General features: G+C 46.7%; 1 protein-coding gene across 1 annotated transcript; it reads left to right on the top strand.

Annotated features, from left to right (window-relative positions):
• Positions 1–10,734: 10,734 nt before the first annotated feature.
• Positions 10,735–14,705, top strand: EEF1A1 (eukaryotic translation elongation factor 1 alpha 1). Its single transcript, XM_088471372.1, has 8 exons — positions 10,735–10,836; positions 11,790–11,964; positions 12,269–12,448; positions 12,933–13,229; positions 13,333–13,483; positions 13,590–13,846; positions 13,928–14,162; positions 14,305–14,705. The coding sequence occupies exons 2-8, from the start codon at positions 11,821–11,823 to the stop codon at positions 14,427–14,429; spliced, it is 1,389 nt and encodes a 462-aa protein (XP_088327498.1). The 5' UTR covers positions 10,735–10,836; positions 11,790–11,820; the 3' UTR covers positions 14,430–14,705.
• Positions 14,706–23,055: the final 8,350 nt, after the last annotated feature.

The raw sequence follows: 23,055 nt of genomic DNA, 5'->3' as shown, positions 1-23,055 counted from the left end.
TCACAACTCTCCAATGTAATAGGGTGTCAGTTCAATAGAACTCGCATTTTTTTCAGAGATACTAAAAATCACCATTATCAAAATCGCATCCAGATGTTTTCCCATTTAAAACAATCAACTCACCCAATGTAATAGGGTGCGAGTTTCAAACTGACAAAAAAAAGTTACCAAAAGTCCCCAAATAGTAGACCAGCTTCAGGATAGCGAATTTATCCTGAGCAGGTCAGAGTAACACATCCATGAGATACGTGCATGTTTCTGTTTGTACATATGAAAATAGTTTTAAAAAATTACGTGCAACCCCTCCCCAAAAGCATAAACAGCCCCGGGCTTTATAAAGCCTGTCTTGGTTCTAAAAATACAGGGGAAAAAATGCGTAGGGGGCCCCTGTATATTAACAAGCACAGGGCTTTGCTGAGCCGGTCCAGGTTGTGGAAAAACAGTGGACAAAACGAGTAGGGGTCCCCTGTAATCGACATAACCAGCACCGGACTCTTTCTAGCGGGGGGGTAATGCCACCGCCAGGGAAAACCTTTCACTGGTTTCCCCGACCCAATAAAGGGGTCCACCTCTCCAGGGCACCTGTGGGCAGTGGGTGCCAGCTTGATAGGGTCAAAGTGTAGCATAAAATAGAGGTGTAAATACGGTCTTTAGCTGTGGTACTACACGTCCCCGCAAGCCTACCCCGCATGCTGGTACTTGGAGAAGTACCAGCATGTGGGGCATTACGGGCCCGCTGTGGTACCTGTAGTTCCACAGCCAAAAACAATACTTAAAAAAGCACAACACACACACCGTGTCAGTAAAAGTTTATTATAACATACATGCACACTCACTATCACACATATTCACCTAGTATCCCTGATGACATCATGGCCAATTGTCCAGTAGGATTTATTAGGTGTACCTATAATAAAAAATCCATACTCACCTCTCCTATGCGTAGTTCAGGTCCTCTTTGCTCCATGTAGGCATCCAGGCTACTATTACAGGCTATTACATTTTCGAGTTGCAGAACAAACTCGCACTTAAAAAGTGCGAGTTTGTACTGTTACCAAAAACAGACAACCCATTACATTGACCCTAAAGGTTGATATGTGAATGGTTGACACATTTTTTTTGTTTTTTAGAGTTAGGCACTAGGAGGGACGGTTAGGCTCTAACCCTGTTGGTTAAGGTTAATCGCTAGGAGAGACAGTTAGGGTGAGGCACAATTAGAGTTAGGCACCAAGGGGAGGGTTAGGGTGAAGCTTAGGGTTAGTAAACAAAATAAAACATGTGTCGACCATTTTGTGTCAACCATACCCAAGTCAACCTTCATATATGTCGACCTATACACTGTCAACCTTTTTTTGTAGATCTAATGAACCACCCCCTTCACAGCTGGCAGGCACCTATTCACACCATTTGGTTAAATAAAAATGTTCTCCAAAATTGGGGTGATATAGGGGAAAAATATAATTAAAGCTGGGTACACACTAGGTTCGGCCGACCCTTCTGATGATTGGCAAGTGTATATACACGTACCAATTCGTCTGCCCGATGTGCCAGGCTTGACAGCTCAAATGGGCGGGCATTTAAATCACCCACCCAGTTGAGCTGTCAATCGCCGCCGGGTCTCTGCAGCATCTATACGAGTGATCGGCGGATCGCCCATACACACCAGCAGATGGCCAATATATCTTTCAGATATATCAGCCATGTGCTGTGCTGCACAGCAGATCGGATGTCTGTGAACGACGTCGTTCACAGACATATCCGCTGTACACACCCAGCGATGACCTATAGATATATCGCCCGTTCAAACGAGCGGGCGATATATCTATCAGTGTGTACCCAGCTTTAGTTGTAGAACCCAAATAAGCATTATTTGTGACATATACTATTACTAAGTGTTATTTATTTATGCAGACTCGGTACACACACAAATCAAAGGCTGGATTTGGATATACCAATTAAATATATTTTCAAACAAAAAATATATTTCTTACTCCACCAGAGGAAAACTAGGAACTACAACCAACAAGTATCACAATGCAGAAATGCCAAGACAAACTATTTTGATCATAGATCTTTTGACAGAGTTTATTCCTGTATAGAGGAAATATTCTATAGAAAAACATTTTGCTTATCTCTGCTGTTTCTGAGCAATTGAGAATAAAACTGGAGCTCATTTGCAAAGGGCAAAAGATCTTTGTTTATCAGTGCACCTCAATTATTTACACAGCGCTCATTAAGGTCAAGAAATATTTGTCTCCCTCTCAATTTGCAATTTACATGTGACATTGTCTGAAGATAGTCGTTTACTCAACTAGGTTACTTGAAGATCTTGTATATGTATATTTTATCTTTTGGCATTGTGATCCTAGGGACACTTATTAGACCATTGACCACTAGGGCGGTAAATACTTCATTGAAATCATTAGTCACTTTTTGCATAGAGATATATATATTTATTTTACCAGCATAATTTGTTTGTACATTCTCGTATTTATACAGTCCTGTAGCATTATTAAGGCTATCTGCCACACCTGTCATCAAGATGGAAGACCTTCATTCAGATGAAAAAAAGTTATATTGAATTCAATGGGCAAGCTCAAACAGAAGCTGCTATACTAGAAAAACCTGCTGTCATGCTATCATAAGAGGCAATATTACTTCCCCTCCCTAAGCAGCAAGTGTACATGAAAGCAGAATGCATCTATCATACTTTAATTCTCTCCCACAGCGAGGGATAAAGCGCTAAAAGGTTCCAATTCAATCAGAAAATACAACTAAAACACAATGTGTTCTGTAATTCCATAATGAAAAAACACACACCTTAAACATTGTGATACATTAGTTATATCACTTAACACATTTTCACATAAAGTGCATTTTATCTGACAAGCCATTTTTTCTGCAGTGAATTATGTTGACGACACATAAGGGCATATTCAATTGGGAGCGAGGTAAAAAATAATAATACTCACCAGTCCGGGGGTCTCTGCGGCTCCCGGGGGCCTCCCCTTCATCTTGTCACTGGGTAGGGGGCTGCTGGCAGATGCCGGCTATACACTCACACGAGGGGGGCCACCCACGCACACATACACTCACTCATACACACACTCACCCTGCTGCAGGATACCCGGCTCCCGACGTAGGATGCAGAAGACACCACTTCGGAAGGTAAGTATGGACTAATTAGAAACTTCCAATTGTTTAATTAGTCCTCTTGCTGCCACCGGAGCTCCAGAGCAAGTCCCAGTGATTTTTCCTAAAATTGCCAATTTTAGCAAAAAGACTTGCTCTGGATGTGCGAGAAATCACTGCGTCCCATTTTCAGTGCCGATTGAATAGCAAAACCCTGCAGCTGCAGGAAAAACCCTGCGCCACAGGGAATTTTAAATTCCCTGCCCGCAATTGGATTCCCCCCATCTTGTCATCTGCAGCAATATCACAGTGTGGTTCTAAAATGTTCTTCATGCCTGATAATAATCTGATCAAAATCAGTTTGTCCTTTATCACATGAATTGGTACATATGGTCAGAAAATTACCAGTAATGGACATAATTCAACTTCTGGTCACAGTGCTTGCCAATTCTAGTCTTCACGCCACCCCAATAGCTCAAGATTTGTGGAACAGGCAGGATAATGACTGACTCAGCCAAGTTTACAAAGTCATCATCTGTGCATCATTAAAGCAATGTTCATGACTTGTTGGGGGTCCATAAGGACTGGATTTGGGGCAAAACAGATTCAGCTGTTCGGCATAAGTGCCAAACTGACAGATATTGTATAATTACACGTATGGCTAAACTGGACCGGCGTATGGATAAACAGGCTGGGAGACAAAGGATCAAGCACATTAAAAGTTTGTTCACATAGCGGTGAACAGATGCTGACTAGCAGAGACACACATACACCTATCCCAACCATATAATTTGTGGGTGCCAAAGGGAGTTTCTGATTGGCTCATTGTGAGCTCATCTCTGAAACTGATATGTGCTTCCATTGTTGCTTGTGCATATGTAATTTTAGATTCCATGTTTTAGCATTTATTTTGTGTCCAATAATTGGAGATGCATCTGCTGTGCTAAAGGTTTTTAAGCTTTATTGAAATCTAATGGTGAATGTATTTCAAAAGCTAAACAAATTATTAAAAACATGAGTGTGATTTCTAAGTGATGTAAACTGGGCACATAGGTTACTGATGCAGACCTGCAATGCATCTTTGCATACTCCTCAGCATATGGGCACAAATATGCAATTTTTATGCGCAGCTCTTTTGAGGGTAAATTACAACCAACTCTGCATCAGCCCCAGCAGATCTAGGTCTGTATTACGGTAATATAAAATCACACAGATAATTCAATAAGGGGTCCAAGCCCATAAAATGTTTGGAAACTGTGGGGTCAATCCAATTATCCATGAATACACTGCGTGTACAAGTAGGCCGAAAACTGCTCGCAGCCCCATAGAGATGCGAGCAAAAATGAGCGAATTCAGGCTGAGAGCAGGCCACGAGATGCGGTGCCATTGCCGGCGATTTACAGCAACGGCAACGCACTCTTTGTGGTTAATTGTTTGACCCCTGTATTTGAAAATTGTTTCCCCATCTGAATCCACTCATACCAGTAGCAATTCAAATGTGTTTTTTTTTAAATGTAAACGTTTTATACATACAAGGTAAAACAATGAAGCTAAAAATCACTGAATTTTAGATGTAGCTGCCTAAAGACACCATTTGCATTTAAATAATACCCTTTGCATCTTAATGAATCAAATTCACAGGTAACAGGTCTTCCTACTCAAAACTTGCAACACAATAGAAAAAGAGACACTCCCAAATTCTTTAACAAAATGTATTCCAGTTGTACTGAGACATTCAACACCTTGTGCAAAGTTTGGTATTATTGGATGAAGAATCTACACACAACACTGTCAATTTAATTATTTATGGACACAAAAACCTGCACCAAGACTTTGGAAAGTAAACACAAACTAGATCAAATTCAATTGAATAAAAAACCTCATGGTTAGCTTATTTCTAAAATCAAACGATCTAACCTTAGCTGAAACACCATAAAAAAGGAAAAATGCTTTGTGATCAAGTTCAGTTCATAAGTATTATACAGTCCCGAATATTATAGTTGTGCTAAAATGACTTTTTGTTGGCACCTTCCAATCCTTAGAAGTTTTGATTAAAGTGGATATAGCATATACTTTTAATCATATTCATCGGTATGAAAGTTTAACAAGAAAAGAATTGTTAAGCAGGAGGCAATTAACTGTGAATTTGCAGTTTAAGCAGGTAATTACACAAAGAGGGACACTGAAATTATTTTAAAAAGTCATACTATAGAATCTATGGATGTGGGAAATTAGGGTAAAATATATCACACGGACCATCAGTTAGACAGCCATGCCATTCTTAACATCAGTGATTGGCAATAGGCAGTCTTTGCTTACATCTCCCAAGTCGCACAAAAAGACGCTCAACGCTACCCAGTCACACGGAGCTCCCGCGTTGTGTGTGGTGCACGGAGGATAGATGTGGACACATCTGTATATCTTATGCTGGCCATACACGCTGCAATTATCGGGACGATCCGCCCGATACCGGCAGATCGCCGCGATAATTGTAGCGTGGGGGGGGGGGCGACCGAGGGTTAAATATTGCTCGGTTGGGCATGCTGGATTGTCCAGCATGCCCGTCCGATGCGATATTTACCCGGCAACTGTCAGCCGCATCGGGCAGTGTATGCCCAGCGCGGCCGACAGACAGACATTTCCCCCGGGGGCGGAGCGCAGATGTCGGGCTATACACTGTGAGATTTCTCTCACAGTGTATGCCGCGGACATCTGCGGCTGGCAGCCAGCCAGATAAAATGTCTGTCGGTCTGACAGACATTTTATCTTGCCGTGTATGCCCAGCATTACTAATGCTGGCCATACACTGTCAGATAAAAATATCTGTCTGACCAACAGACCAATTTAAAAGCTACAGATATCTTGCCCATACACTGACAGATATTTTAACACAACCAACAGATTTTTTCAAACAATAATCTGCCAGGCTCTGTCATATTTTTGTTCCCTCACAGTGGAGGGACAAAAGAATTTGCACTTTAGCAACTATAAAATATGCTGACCCCCATTTTCAAGTACCCCAAATTTGCTGGGCATAGTTATTTTCGCCCCCCAAAAATTCTAAATGCTCTTCTGCATCACTTTCTTCAAAGTCGCATTTATGCACTTGCCGCGGCAATTATAAACCACGACTTTGTTCAGTAGCTGTGATCCCCCATGTCTACACATCTTTAGGGGGGTCCCTAGAATATTTCCCGAAAATTCCCGTTTTTGTTGAACCTGTAAAAAAAAAGTAGCAAAAATTTACAAAAAAAAAATGACATAAGGTCCCCCCCAAAAGGCAAACCAGCCCCAGGCTTGCCAGCCAGTGGTGGTTTCTAAAAATACGGGGAACAAAATGTGTAGGGTTCCACTGTATTTTAGAAACCAACACCAGGCTGCAGGGACTAGTGCTGGTTTTAAATATAGGGTGCACATTGCCGAGATTTATGGGAGTGACATTACAGATTCGCCTGCATACCTCTATGGGGTGCAAAGGAAAATTTGTCTATTGAGGTCTGGGCCTGATTCAGACCCGGTCGCGAGCGATGTGCGCTCGCAACCGGGTCGATGGTAGGCCAGTGCGCATGCGCAAGACCCGGATAACGACGGGCAATCCGTTGCTCCGGGTCTCGTACCAAAGGGGGCGTGCTGTCGATGTTGAATGACAGCACGCCCCCTTTGGTGGACGGGGCAGGGGCGTGGCTGCCCAGACGGAGGCGTTCCCATGGGAACGCCTACCGTCTGGGGCCGGCCCCACTGACATCACAAGTGATGTCAGTGGGAGAGCTTGCGGCAACGAGACCCTACCACAAGGGTCTCGTCGCAAGCCCGATGGTCGCGATGGTCTTGACCATCGCGACCATCATCATGGCCACTCGCTATAGCTGTGGGTGGTCACCCACAGCTATGCGAGCGGCCAGGAGGCCATTCTGTAAAACAAAAAAATGCCCGGCCCTGATTCAGAGTGAGCGCTCTGTCAGAGCGTCCGGCTCTGAATCAGGGCCTCTGTTTGTGAGTACTCCACACAGACTACATTACAGGTTGAGTCTCCCATATCCAAAATGCTTGGGACCAGGGGTATTTTAGATAACGGAATATTCCATATTTTGGAATATTTGCATTTCATAATGAAATATCTTGGGAATAGGACCCCAATATACACACAGAATGCATTTATGTGTTTTATATATACCATATGCACACAGCCTGCAGGTAATTTTATACAATATTTTCAATAATTTTGTGGTTCAAGAAAAGATTGTGTACATACATGAAATTAATTTATGTTTCATATACACCTTATACACAGTCTGAAGGTAATGTTATACAGTATTTTTAATAATTTGTGCCTTAGATAAAGTTTGTGTACATTGAACCATCAAAAATCAAAGGTTTCATTATCTCAGTCATGCCAAAATTATTCCGTATTTCGGAATATTCCGATATGGGAGACTCAACCTGTACTAGGATCTCAAACAGTTTGCCCCTTTTCATCCTGTGCATTAGGTAAATTAACTTGTGTTTGCCCTTCTATTAAGATGGCAATAAGTACATTTACAAAAAAATATTTAGAAAATCATGTCGATATTCCAGGAATTGCTTTAAATTTAGTGACATAAATCCATCAAGAATGCAATGCTGTCTGGTCGATATGCCCTCTTATGTTCAGCTCAGTGCCCCTTGTGCTAGGCGTCTACCCCAATATACGAATACTATGTTTTAGAAACTAGTTTAGGATCACTGAAACTGAACAGGTAATGGAGAACAAAAACCACCATAAGCAATGCCTATCCGTCCCTAATAGCAGTTTGCAACTGACCTGGCAATCCTAGGTTTTTATAGATTTGTTTGCCAAAAAATATATCTGTTTCACTCATTTTTGCTCTCAGCCCTAAGAGGCTGCAAACAGAAATGTGCGATTCTGGAGGTACCATAAGTGTGGCATACAGGCACACATACTCATATACTCATGGATGTGAATAATTTGCACCTAATTGGATCAAGCCCCCAAAATGTAAAAAACCTCCTTATGAAATTTATTGCACACTGGGCCTGATTAAGAGATGGATGGAATTGCAGAGTCGCATACAAGCAGCTGTGCAATTCCGTCCCACTAAAACGCAAATGCAGCAGGAGGTGTCACACACCTCCTTGCTGCGTTTGCAATCCCAGCACTGTGACCGAGGTCGCATTATCGATGGTTGCTCCTTTGGTCAGGCTGTGGGAGCTTAAGCTTCCCGCAGCCTGGCTGGGTCTTGATCACTTGAAAGGCCAGGAATCTGCCTCCACCCTGGCCTTGTCCTTCGCAGAAAACGGGAACGGTGACCAGCCAAACCCGCGCTCCACCTCCTAAACGCTACATGTCAAGACCCGTTCTGCACATATGCGCAGACCTGGAAACATCGGAGATGTACGCTAACCATCGGATTAGCGTACATCTCTGAATCAGGCCCTCTGTCCCTTCCAAGTGCTATCTATACTACAGACTGCAATGAGCACACAGGGAGGGGGGAATTCTCAGTACCACGTCATGTGCTGGATGCTTCCATTTGTAAAAATAGTAAAGCATGCAGACAGTAGAAACAGCCACACTCAATGAATCACACAGCACTGAGGCTTGCCAGTGCCTTACGCAGTATACTGTATACAAGTGGCCATATACTGTACAGAACACTGACCTTCACAGCATACTGTATACATGTGACAGTATGCTATACAAGACACAGACTGTCAAAACTTAATGTGTACATACTATATAGGATACAGACCATCACAGCTTACTATATACATGTGGCTATATACTGTAAAGGACACAGACCATTACAGCTTAATATACATGTGGACATATACTGCACAGAACACAGACCATCACAGCTTACTGTATACATGTGGCTATATACTGTACAATATCTTACTGTGTACATGTGGGTATACACTGTGCAAGACACAGACCGTCATAGCTAACTATACATGTGTGGACATATACTGTACAGGACACCGACCTTCACAGCTGAACATATACTGTACAGGGCACAGCACTTCACATCGTGCTGAATACATGTGACCATATACTGTACAGGACACATACCATTACTGCTTACTGTATACATGTGGCTATATACTGTACAGGACAGACCATAATATCTTACGGTGTACATATACTGTAGACAGACCATTACAGCATATTGTATACATGTGACCTATACTGTACAGGATACAGACCATACTGTATACAAGTGACCGCATACTGTACATGACACAGACCATCACAACTTACTGTACACACGTCTCTGTAGACCAGCGGTTTTCAACTGCTGGCCACGCCCCCTGTACCGGATTCTAAATTTGAAATGTTGGAGGGTATGCCACTGTAGTGTGTTTTATTCCTACAGACGCCAATGTATGCGTGTTTTATTCCTGCGGAGGCCAATGTAGTGTGTTTTATTCCTGCAGAGGCCAATGTGTAGGTTTTTTCATCTGTCTCGCACGCCGCATTGCCAGATGGTGTGCCTTGGCAATTTTAAATCTTGCGCTGTGTGCCTCAAGTTGAAAATCACTGCTGTAGACTATACAGGACACAGACCATCACAGCTTACTATATATGCGTGGACATATACTGTACAGGCCACAGACCATCACTGCTTACTGTATGCATGTGACCATATACTGTACATGTCATAGACCTTCACAGCTTACTATATATGTTGCTATATACTGTACAGGACACAGACCAACGCAGCTTACTGTATACATGTGACTGTATACTGTACAGGTCGTAGGCTTTCACAGCTTACGTTAAATGTGTGGCTATATACTGTATATGACACAGACCATCACAGCTTACTGTAGACTGCACAGGACATAGATCATCACAGCTTACTGTCTGACCGCATACTTTACAGGTCGTAGACCTTCACAGCTTACTATACATGTGGCTATATACTGTACTGTATATGACACAGGCCATCACAGCTTACTGTAGACTGTACAGGCCACAGACCATCACAGCTTACTATTGCATGTGACCGTAAATTGTACAAGACAGTTTAAAAGACAGCGAAGTAACGCGTTGTAGAACTAGAATGATAGGGCTGAACTGGACACGGCGTAGAGGGAGAGCAGCACACACCGACCCACCCACGGGCCCGGTCATTCTATGGTCGTGATAATGAGCAGCCGCCTTCAAAAACAGCGCTACGGCTACGGTTGGCTGTATTTCCCCTTCGTGCTAGGGACCTGGAAGGGATTTAGACATTTCCCTACGGCTACACTGCCCGAGGTTACAAACGGTTCCGTGAGGGGAGACACCGGCGCCGACAAAACACAGCTGCGGTCACTAAGGCAGCCATATTGGGAGGCCCCCTCTAACCAACACTGGAGCCTCAGTAACGTACGCGAATTATACATCATGCCCTATACAGCGCCGGTATAGTCGCCTGCGGCATCGGTTTAACGTGATACAGCCTCCCATCCAGTACGCGGCCCGGCCTGAGGCCCTAACATGCAGCGTACATACTACACACGCTCCACATTATTCTCACGCCCTTCCAGGGCCTGGCACGGGCAGCGGCCTGGCAGTCAGGGAACACAGCGCCCCTCCCCCTGACGCCCGGGAATGCTAGGCGGCATGACGTCAAATCTAAGCCCCGCCCCAGCTGCTATATAAGACGGGCGCACGCTGATTTCGGTCTCTTCCTCACCGGGTTTGCGGCGCATAATAAGGTAAGGCGGGGTGGCGCTGTGCGTGGGTTGGGGCTAGGCCCGGGCGCAGGATGGTTACAGCGGAACTGGCGGTGGCTCTATTCCTGGATTCGTGTTTGGATTTATGCTGCTGTGATGATGATTGTGGCGCTGTGCGCGGAGCCCGGGCGTGAGCGCGTCTGTACCTCTGGCGGCCTCCCGGCCTTACATGGCCGGCGTGCGGCCTACACCTAATCCAACCGGCATCCTCCCACAGGAGAGCCATCCGGCGCAGGCGAGCAGTCCTCCGCCCTCACTGAGACACTGGCTGTGGCGGCAACACCGTATCTGGCTGTAATCTGCGGGCAGCGGCTGGATGTATCACCGGTGCCTCTCTGGCGATCGCGTTACCCGTGATATGTGCGAGCTGGGTGTGGCGGATATTTGTCGTCGTCCCCGGAGAGTGGATCTGGTTCTCGGTGTATCGGTGGCCGCTATTACGAAGGATCTGACTAAAGTTACCGATCAGTGTCATGTATATCGGGCTGGGGTATATACGCCCCCGGCATGTGGTCCTGGGTTCCCCGCCGGTGGGTGGAGTGTGCGCTACATCGGCCTTCCGTCTCGGTGATACCGGAGCTGTCGTGGCCGCGCTCTGAGCTGTGTACAATGTAAAGATGGCGGCTGCTCTCCTGTCTGCTGATCGGGCTTCCCCTCACACAAGATGGAGGACGATGAGTCACCGCTCGGGAGACAAAGAGCAGCTGCTGTACATGTGGGCACGGCACATGCACCCGGCCTGGGGATGGCCGCATAGATGTAGCCCATTACTTTGTGGCGTCTTCATTTCTGTCTTCCACCAGTCCTGTAGGTGGAGTTGTATAGCGGACACGTTGCCTAGGCCTCCACATTGTGGCATTATTATATCCCTGTGTCCTACTGCGTTAGCTACTGAATCTTCTATAACTCACTTTTTTTTTTCTTTTAACATTAAGGTGTCCATCGCCAAACATCTAAAGATCCACAATGGGAAAAGAAAAGACCCACATCAACATCGTCGTCATTGGACACGTAGATTCTGGAAAGTCCACAACAACTGGACATCTTATCTACAAATGCGGTGGCATTGACAAGCGAACCATTGAAAAGTTTGAGAAGGAAGCTGCTGAGGTAAGGACTTGCTACATGCCTGTGAATTTGGTGCCTAACTATCTTTCTGTAAGTGTTTTAGGTCAGACTAGTTCAATTGAAATAATACAGAAAACTATCTAATACATTCCTTATAAATGTCACACTTGTGCTGAGGTAGTAAAGTTCAGCCCTTCTGATCCAGTAACTCATTGAGTGATAAGCTTTCACTATTTAACACCTCTCTCTCTCCAAGAAGTATTGTGTTCCTGCCAAAGTATTCTGTTAAAGTAGCAGGTCTCAAACTAGTTTGGCAACCTAATCACTGACCCTTATCATTCAACAGATGGGAAAGGGCTCCTTCAAATACGCTTGGGTCTTGGACAAACTGAAGGCTGAACGTGAACGTGGTATCACTATTGACATCTCCCTCTGGAAATTTGAGACCAGCAGATACTATGTCACAATTATTGATGCTCCTGGCCACAGAGACTTCATCAAGAACATGATCACTGGTACTTCTCAGGTAAATAAGACTACACTGTACATCCTGAATAATTTTTTTCGCCTATATCCAGTTTAAGTGGTGGGATTTAGATTAATGTAATAGTTTCCAAATGTTCTTGAATCCTAGTGTACTCTGATAGCAAAACTGTGGTAGGTCTTGCTGGGTGGAGTGCTGCTTATTGCCCACCCCTACGGTATCAGACATTTCTTATGAAATGCAACAAAAATCATTAGTACTACGCTTGTCCTCTTTGGGTACAGTTATATGGTGATGCACAGGGTTGTGCTTCTGTCTGCTCACATTTTGAGGTTTGGTAATGGACTATTGGCATAATGCATTTTAAAAATCCAAGCCTCTGCTATACTCATTGTGTTGCCTAACCTTACAATATTCTCTGTTTTGGTTCTTGCTACATGTACTAACAGGAAAGATGGGAGAAATTGAACTGGAATGCTAATTCATGGCAATAAATGTGCTTACATTCCTTTTGTGTTTCTTGTAGGCTGACTGTGCTGTCCTAATTGTTGCTGCTGGTGTTGGTGAGTTTGAAGCTGGTATCTCAAAGAATGGACAAACTCGTGAGCATGCTCTGCTGGCCTACACTCTGGGTGTTAAGCAGCTCATTGTTGGCGTCAACAAAATGGACTCTACTGAGCCACCATACAGTCAGAAGAGGTACGAGGAAATTGTAAAGGAAGTAAGCACTTACATCAAGAAGATTGGATACAACCCAGATACCGTTGCCTTCGTACCTATCTCTGGCTGGAATGGGGACAACATGCTTGAACCCAGTGCTAATGTAAGTGTTTGTTTTTTCTTCCCCCTCCCATGGAAATACTGGTTATGTAAACCTAAAACACATTTTTAGGGGGGAAATATCTAAATCCTTGTCTCTTCCATAGATGCCTTGGTTCAAGGGATGGGCAATCACACGTAAAGAAGGAAAGGGCAGTGGAACTACTCTGCTTGAAGCTCTTGACTGCATTTTGCCACCTAGCCGCCCCACTGATAAGCCTCTACGTCTGCCTCTACAGGATGTCTACAAGATTGGTGGTATGTACTTGTCTCTTACTGCACTGATGACGCACTCTGATAGTCAACTTTAGCTTTTTTTTTTTTTTTTTTTAAACTAACTACATGGTAAATCATTTTTTGCTAGGTATTGGAACTGTACCAGTAGGTCGTGTGGAAACTGGTGTCCTGAAACCAGGCATGGTAGTTACTTTTGCTCCAGTCAATGTAACAACTGAAGTAAAGTCTGTGGAAATGCACCATGAAGCTCTGACTGAGGCTATGCCCGGTGACAATGTTGGTTTCAATGTTAAGAACGTTTCCGTGAAGGACATCCGTCGTGGTAACGTTGCTGGTGATAGCAAGAACGACCCACCTCTGGAAGCTGGTGGCTTCACTGCACAGGTATTTTGCGTGCTTAATATGATGAGAGAGCAAGGCAGACTAATAAATCAAAACTGAGTAACATTCATTTGCTCTTTGCAGGTTATCATCCTGAACCATCCAGGTCAGATTAGTGCTGGGTATGCACCTGTGCTGGATTGCCATACTGCTCATATAGCTTGCAAGTTTGCTGAGCTCAAGGAAAAGATTGATCGTCGTTCTGGTAAGAAACTGGAAGAAAACCCCAAGTCCCTGAAGTCTGGTGATGCTGCAATTGTTGAAATGGTCCCTGGCAAACCCATGTGTGTGGAGAGCTTCTCTGACTATCCTCCTCTTGGTGAGTAGCATCTGTCTGTACTAGCTATATAAGGCTTTGTCTCTATACTGTTAGGGGATGAACAACATGGTTCAAGGATCTAGGTCTCTACCTTGCAAAATGAATAACTTTTGCTAATAAACTTCTTTTTTTTTCCTCTTAGGACGCTTTGCTGTGCGTGACATGAGACAGACTGTTGCTGTTGGTGTCATCAAGGCAGTTGAGAAGAAAGCTGCAGGAAGTGGCAAAGTCACAAAATCTGCTCAGAAGGCCCAGAAAACCAAATGAATATTTCTAAAGTACATTACCACCTCAGTCTTAACCAGTGGTGGAAGAACGGTCTCAGAACTGTTTGTCTCAATTGGCCATTTCAGTTTAATAGTAAAAGACTGGTTAATGATTACAATGCATCGTAAAAGCTTCAGAAGGAAAGGAATGTTTGTGGACCATTTTGTTTGTGGCAGTTTTAAGTTATTAGTGTTTTAAATCGGTAATTTTTAAGTGGAAACAACTTGACCAAAATCTGTCACCAAATTTGAGACCATTAAAAAAGTTAATTATAAATGTGTTGTGGTTTGTACTAAAGGTGGTTAAAAACAAAACAAAAAAAATTATGGGGGTTCGGTAATTTAACACTTTATAGAGATGTATGTGTAAATGGTATTTTGGCATATGCAATCTCTGGTATGGCTATTTTAAGCTCCCAGACTTGTCATGGTGTATAAACAAAGACCTTATCCACCAGACTATATAACCTGTTTATGATTCACTGAAAAGCTTTAACTGTGTGCCCTTTGAATATTGTGGCAAGTACTGGGCTGCTATGCTGGCACAATTCTGTGTTTAATAGTATGGATGCTTGTAAGGTTGCAAGCACTTTCTGGTAGGCTTTCTATAACTGCTTATCTCCTCTCCATCCCCTCCCACACACTTGTATATGTGCTCTGCCAAAATGGAATTGTCCGCAAGCAGACCACATGGGGAGTAGAAGAGTGACCCATAAAGAAGGGATGTCTGATATGGTTCTTGTTTAGAGCTGGATGACGTGAGGAACACATTTAGTTTCACAGCAATTTGGGTCCGTCCCCCCCCATAAAAACTAGATCAGGGGTTCATAAACTGTCCTCAAGGCACCTGACAGTTCATGTTTAAAGAATATTCATACTTGTACATAGATTGTATCAAACTGACTGAGGTACTAATTAAGTGAGCTGTGCTTCAGTATGGCTAACCTGAAAACCTGGACTGTTAGGGTGCCTTGACAGTTTGGGAACCACTGCACTAGATGCTATGTAATGGGCTCTTGTCACTATTCACATGGTACGCAAAGCTTGACTGTTTTCTTGTATACCGTTGTGCATACTTTTTAGCAGTATTACATTTTAAGCCTTGAATTATCAAACAAAACTTTGAATATGTGCAACTTTGCATCTTTGTCTGGCAAGCTGATTAATGGTTAACAGCTCTGTTTTCTACCACCTAATTATATTCTGTTGTCTTCTCCCTTTTTTTTTTTTTTTTTTTTTTTTTGGTTAACAATATAATAGTTTTAGTATGCAGAAAATAGTAAACAGTAGTAGGAACTGTGGTCTACACTGTCAAATGAGTACAGTACTTGAGAGATGTACTAAGCATTGGAGAGTGATAAAGTACCAGCCAATCCTGCTCTTAACTGTCTAAAAAATTTTCAAACCGCCTGTAAGCTGATATTTATGAGCTGATTGGTAATTTATCACTCTCCAAGGCTTGGCACATCTATTTGTGTTAGCAGGGGGAAGTCGGGATAGCTGCACTGAGCACAAGCTGTACTGAGCACAAGCTGTACCTGGACTCTTCAGTACAGGAGTTTTGGGGCCAAGGTTCACTCATTTTGTTTGTTTTCCCCCAAAGGTAATATAAAGTATGGCATACTTGTTTTGGATGAGGTGACAGAATGAAACTTATACTGTTAGTTTCTTTGTTAACATATTGTGAAATATAGGCCAAAATGAGCATTAGTTACATATTCAGGAAATGTGTATGTGCCACACTGAGGGAACAATAGGTAAAACACGAGAGCAGCAGATCTTTTAATATAACTTCTGTAAGGAGAATTGTTATGCTATGTTAATTTCCAACTTGCTGCCAGAATGCTGCATCCATGTTGGGGATACTCTGCACTTGGAGTGGGGCTAGTTGATAAACCTGAACTATTAATCAGTGGAGTTTACTGAAAGCTTTATTGCTGTGGCACCTGTATTTTGCTTTTAGCTATTCCCTTATAGCTCTTCCCCATTTCTCACTGTTTTCACACATCCTGAATTAGAATATGTGAAAGTGCATAGTTTATTTTTGAAGTGCACCTTAAGAGCTATAAGAGAATGCTTACATGACTTGAAATGATCAGATGTACATTTTTTGTTTTTTATAACTGGGAAGATTTTATATAGTGCAGAATGATCTGTCATTGAAGCATGGCTACAAAAGTGACAAAATCCACCAGTCTCCTGTAAGTATGAGTCTTTAACCCCATGTTCTGCAATGATCAGCCACTGACCTTACTGTTTACCCATTGGTATCCCACACTCCCTAGATTCCACTCCTATCTACTCAATTCTTTCACGTTTGGTGCATACACACTGGACAATATATCGTTGAATGTGATCGTTCATCTTTATCTAGTGGAGAGGTTCCCAAATGCGGTCCCCTGTTGGTATATGCTGGGCAGAACTTTGACCTGCAGAGCCTGTTCTGGGTCTTCCACTGGATAGATTTGGATGAAAACTTGTGAGGTGTGGCAATTGGTCTGGGATGCCTAAAGAAGTGGATGGGTTTTATGGTTGGACCTCACGGGGGAGTGTGCTGGGCAGACCGTTGCTGGGCATTCCACTGGATGGATTTGGATGATCTCATGCAATAAAATTTGATAACTAGTTTTCTACTTCAGGGTCCATAGGGTATCCACAGGATACCTTGGGGTATAGGTGTGACGTCAGTCGCAGGGCACCAAAGAGTTAAGCTTTCAGCCTCCCAGGATGCACTAGGTCCCCCTCCTATACCCCGCCCCCGGGCCAAGGCACCTCAGTTTAGTTTGGTGCCCGGCCGGAGTCGGGTGCACCTGTTGGAGTGGGGGCTAGAAGAGCCCCTGAAGCTTTTTCTTCATGCAGCTGTGGCTGCACATCTGGATGAACAGCATGGACAGTCAGTCCTGACGTCCATGCTGTCTTCCCTACACCCCGCCGGTACCAGAACGCCGGTACTGATCCGGGGATGCTGGTGGGCGTCTGGGGTCACAGCTAGCGGTGACCCCAGATGCTTCGGACCATGGCCGGATTCAAGGGGGACAGAGGTAAGCAGCGGGGTCCCGCGGTGGGTCCCCGCTGATCACATGGTCCTAAGTCCCCAGGCAGGGGGCTCCCTGGGGACTGGCTGCAGCGTGGAGCCAGGCGACCAACCTGCGCTTCCACTACCCCCTGGGACAGCGGACCGCAGCAGAGCGGTAGCGCTGCGGCGTCCCAGGGGTTAAATGCATGCCAGGGGAGCGTGCCTTCCCTGTCTCACAGCCGGCGCCTCCCCCGCTGCACACAGCCCTCTCTGCACTGTGCTGACTGGTCCTGTGTCAGCTCTCCTCCCCCAGGCCAGCTTCTCTCTGCTCCTCGGCGGCCATCTTCTCTGCAACGCATGGTGAACGCTGCTGGAAGTCTGGAAGGAAGCATCGTGGTCTGGGTCCCCCCGCATACCTCTCCTCCGCTGTGGCTCAGGTCTGTGTATGCAGCGCTGTGTCCTACCAGGCCCTGTGTCTGTGTAGTTGAGTGATCAGCGCTGTTAGTGCAGGAATTGTTATTTCTCTGCATTGTATGTGACTGTGCTAGCGCTGCCTGTAACTTTTCTTCTCTAAACTGTCAGCTTTATTACTGTCCCTGTTCTTTCTGCTAAAGCCCTTGCGGTGCGGTGCTGCAGGGTGGTCTCTCGCCTATTTAATACTTAATTGGTGAGAGAGGTCACATACGTGGTGCCATCATGTCTGAAAGTGATTTTCCCCTCCGGCTACAGTGTACCACGTGCAAAGTACCATTAGCGGAGGGGGAGGGTAGCGCGGAGGGCCTTTGCCGGCAGTGTTTGTCCATGGCGCGGCCTATTACGGTTACAGCACCGGTACAGGAGCCGCCCTGGGCTTGTTTCGCTCAGGCGTTAACAGCTTTAGTGGGCCAGTTCCGCAGCCCGCGTTTACTCCGATGGGTTTGTCCCAGCAGTCTGTGGTGTCGTCACCCATGCAGGGGTTCCCACGACAATTGGTGGTACCCCACAGTCTCCCTATTTCCCCGCTCCCGGGTTCTCAGGAGCCAGCGTGGGTTAACTCCCTGACGAGTTCTGTACAGCACTTGTCGGATGTGTTGCAAGGGGAGTCTGTGATGCGGCCTCATAAAAGGCCGGTGGCGTCTCTGTCCGCTCCTTATGAGGATGACGAAGGGACGTCTGATGATGGGGAGATTCTGGATCCTTACGATCAGGAACCTCTCCATACTAAGGACGCTGATGCTAAGTCCAAAGTATATATTCCTGGACTTATTCGGGCGGTCCGCACAGCCTTGGTGATTGAGGACGAAGTTCCCCCAGCGGCTAAATCTAAGTATGCCTTTTTCAAAGATGTGAAGGGCGATGCCACAGTCTTTCCTCTTTCGGGTCAGTTGGTGGACCATTTAGAGGAGGCGTGGAAACAACCTGGCAAAAGATACCAGCCGCAGAGACGCCTGGCGGTGGCTTATCCGTTCGCGGATAATTATTTTGCTAAGTGGGAATCCCCTCCACAGGTGGATTCTCACGTGACCCGTCTTGTCCGTAGTGCCACATTGCCGATGCCATCCATGTCCTCCCTTAAGGATGCTACGGGCCGCAAGGTAGAAATCTGCCTGAAGTCCGCTTATTCCCTTGCAGGGGGGGCAGCACGGCCGGCTATGGCCATTTGCTGGGTTGCCAGAGCGATGGAGCGCTGGGCGGATTCATTAGAGGCTTCTTTTGAATCCGACTGTCCGGCCGAACAAGCGGAGTTGATTGGCAATCTCCGTGATTCGGCCACCTACATCAACGAGGCGGCTCTAGACATTAGTACTCTGGTGTCTAGAATTTCTTCAGCAGCGGTAGCTGCTCGTCGCACCTTGTGGCTGCGATCCTGGAAGGCGGACGCAGATTCTAAGAAAGGTCTGGAAGCGTTGCCGTTTACCGGAGAAGTTCTCTTCGGTCCGGATCTGGATAAGATTGTGGCCACGCTGGCGGCAGCCAAATCTGCTTGTCTCCCGTCGGCCGCTGCTCCTTCTGGTTCTGGACCATCGTCCTTTCGGTCATCTAGGGCCCAGGGCAGGCCCAAACCACAGTCGTTTCCTCGACAGGCTGGCCCTAAGAAATCGGTCAAGCCCCGGAAACAGGCATGGAGTACCAGACGTCCGGCCCCCAAGCCAGATGACAAGCCTGCGGCCTGACGGTCCGGGTCTCCCCTTGGGGGATCCCAGGGTGGGAGGCCGCCTGCTGCAGTTCTCCCGGTGTTGGTCGTTCACTACGACAGACACTTGGGTTCTGGAGGTGGTCTCCCACGGGTACGCCCTCTCCTTCCGGCACAGACCCCCGGCTCGATTCTTCACCACGGGTCTACCATCAGACCGGAACAAGGCTACGGAGCTGCGGAAGGTATTGCACACTATGCTCCAGGCTGGAGTTATAGTGCCTGTTCCATTCTCCCAGAGGGGCCAGGGTTTCTATTCAAATCTATTTTTGGTACAGAAACCCAATGGGTCATATCGTCCGATTCTCAACCTCAAAGCACTCAACAAGTCTTTGCGGGTCCCGAAGTTTCGGATGGAGACCCTACGGTCCATCATTCTGGCGCTGGAACCTGGGGACTACATGGTGTCATTGGACATACAGGACGCTTACCTGCATGTCCCTATTTTGCGCCATCAAGAGTTCCTTCGGTTTGCAATCTGCAGCGACCACTTCCAGTTTCGGGCGTTACCTTTTGGCCTGGCGACAGCACCACGTGTTTTCACCAAGGTGATGGCGGTCATGGCGGCTTCTCTGCGGCTGCAAGGAGTCCGCATGTTGCCGTACTTGGACGACCTGTTATTGGTGGCAGGATCTCCAGAGCTCCTGTTACACCACTTGGACCTGACCATTGCACTGCTGCAACGGCACGGCTGGCTAATCAACTGGCAGAAGTCCACTCTAATCCCGTCTCGGAGGATTCTGCATCTTTGAGCCTTATTGGACTCGGGACAGCAAAGGATCTTCGTGACGGAGGACAAGATCTCTGCTTTACAGTTAAGGGTGCGCAGTTGTCTGCACAGCCGCCGGGTGTCCTTACACTCGGCGATGAGGTTACTGGGCTCCTTGGTGTCGGTGTTCGACATGGTGGAATACGCCCAGTTTCACTCCAGACCTCTGCAGCACCTGATCCTGTCCAAGTGGAACGGGCTGCCTCAGTCTCTGAAGTTCCAGACGATTGTGCTCACCCCGGAGGTTCGCCTGTCCCTTGCGTGGTGGTTAAAGACGACCCACCTCAACAAGGGACGTCCGTTCTGGGTTCCAAATTGGGTCCTGTTGACAACGGACGCCAGTCTTCGGGGCTGGGGAGCAGTTTCGGGTCCACACTTGTTCCAGGGCAGGTGGACGCCGACAGAAGCGGAGTTTCCAATAAATATCTTGGAACTCCGTGCGGTCTTCAATGCTCTCCTGCAGGCACAGCGGTTTCTCCGGGGTCACCCGGTGCAGGTCCAGTCGGACAATGCTACCACCGTGGCCTACATAAACAGGCAAGGAGGAACTCGCAGTCGGGCGGCTCTCGTAGAGGTCTCTCGGGTCCTGGTTTGGGCGGAGCGCAATCTTCCGGCCATATCAGCGGTCTTCATTCCGGGAGTGCTAAATTGGGAGGCGGACTTTCTAAGTCGCCAGGACGTTCATCCAGGGGAATGGTCCCTGCACCCGGACGTTTTTCAACTACTGGTGGACAGGTGGGGTCTTCCAGAAATCGACCTCATGGCGTCCCGGCACAACAACAAGTTGCCGGTGTACGGGTCTCGCACAAGAGACGAAGGGGCGTCTCTGGTGGATGCTCTGTCCGTCCGGTGGACGTTCAGGTTCGCATACCTGTTCCCTCCGGTCTCCCTTCTTCCACGGGTGATCCGGAAATTCAAACAGGAAGGAGGGACGCTCCTGTTGATAGCTCCCGCGTGGCCCAGACGGCACTGGTTCTCAGACCTTCAGGGTCTGTCCGTGGACAGTCCTCTGCGGTTGCCGCTACGACCGGACCTTCTGTCTCAGGGTCCTTGTCTTCACCCGGACCTGACTCGGCTGTCTTTGGCGGCGTGGCTGTTGAGACGGCCATGCTGAGGTCCCGGGGGTTTTCCAGCTCTGTGGTGCGTACCATGTTACGAGCTCGGAAACCGTCTTCCGCGAGGATATACCATCGCGTGTGGCATACGTTCTTCCAGTGGTGTCGACCGAGAGGTTATGCACCGCGGGAGTTTCGTCTGTCTCGGATTCTCGCCTTCCTGCAAGCGGGACTAGATCATGGGCTTCGCCTTGCTTCTTTGAAGGTACAGGTTTCGGCCCTATCTGTCTGGTTTCACCGTAGGATTGCTACAGTCCCGGTTGTGCGCACCTTTATGCAAGGTGTTCTCCGTATTCAGCCGCCCTTTGTTCCAACTGTGGCGCCTTGGGATTTGGCTGTGGTCCTGAGGGCTCTCCAAGGACCGCCGTTTGAACCACTGGGCTCAGTGGATATTAAATGGCTAACAGCTAAGACTGTTTTCCTTCTGGCCGTTGCTTCAGCCAGACGTGTTTCTGAGTTAGGGGCTCTTTCTTGTAGACCCCCTTTCTTGGTTTTTCATGGGAACAGGGCAGTGCTCCGCACTCGGCCCGAGTTTCTTCCCAAAGTTGTTTCCCAGTTTCATGTTAACGAGGAAATAGTTGTTCCGGCCTTTAACTCACCGGGTCTTTCCGTGGGTGAGGCCTCTTTGGATGTTGTGCGGGCCTTAAGGACTTATGTTGACCGCACTTCTTCGTTTAGGAAGTAGGACACTTTGTTGTCCTCTATGGCTTCTGTAAAAAGGGTTGGCCTGCTTCAAAGCAAACTTTGGCAGCCTGGATCCGTATGGCTATTTCTGAAGCTTATCTTCATGAAGACCTACCGGTCCCTCCTTCTCTGAAGGCTCATTCCACTAGGTCTGTGGGTCCTTCGTGGGCAGCTCGACGTGGTGCCTCGGCAGTTCAGATCTGCAAGGCTGCTACGTGGTCTTCTGTCCATACCTTCGTGAGGTATTACAGGTTTGACACCTTCGCCTCTCAGGATGCTTCCTTCGGGCGGCGGATTCTCCTTTCTGCACAGGAGCGTCCCCACCCTTAAAGGATACTGCTTTGGGACATCCCCAAGGTATCCTGTGGATACCCTATGGACCCTGAAGTAGAAAATATGAGATATGGTAAGAACTTACCCTTGTTATCTCTATTTCTACGAAGTCCATAGGGTTCCACAGGACTCCCGCCCTGTCGCACCTGTGCTGCAGATGGGCTTTGCTCTGGTCACCGGTTTTCCGTCTCCCTCTGGTGAGAATGTGATTCTTGTATGTGTCCAGATCTTTGTTCTCTCTCTTCCTTCTCCTCCTCCGGCCTATGGCTTGGTAACTAACTGAGGTGCCTTGGCCCGGGGGCGGGGTATAGGAGGGGGACTTAGTGCATCCTGGGAGGCTGAAAGCTTAACTCTTTGGTGCCCTGCGACTGACGTCACACCTATACCCCAAGGTATCCTGTGGAACCCTATGGACTTCGTAGAAATAGAGATAACAAGGGTAAGTTCTTACCATATCTCATATTTTAAATCTGGGCAATTTTGGGTACTGTCCCAAGGGTGAGGAGTGTTTCTGCACCCCAAAATCGCAATTCTGCA

The sequence above is a fragment of the Taudactylus pleione genome, unplaced genomic scaffold, assembly GCF_031769625.1.
Source record: "Taudactylus pleione unplaced genomic scaffold, aTauple2 ptg000015l, whole genome shotgun sequence".
Classification (NCBI taxonomy): Eukaryota; Metazoa; Chordata; class Amphibia; order Anura; family Myobatrachidae; genus Taudactylus; species Taudactylus pleione.
This window is presented reverse-complemented; position numbering and strand designations above follow the sequence as displayed.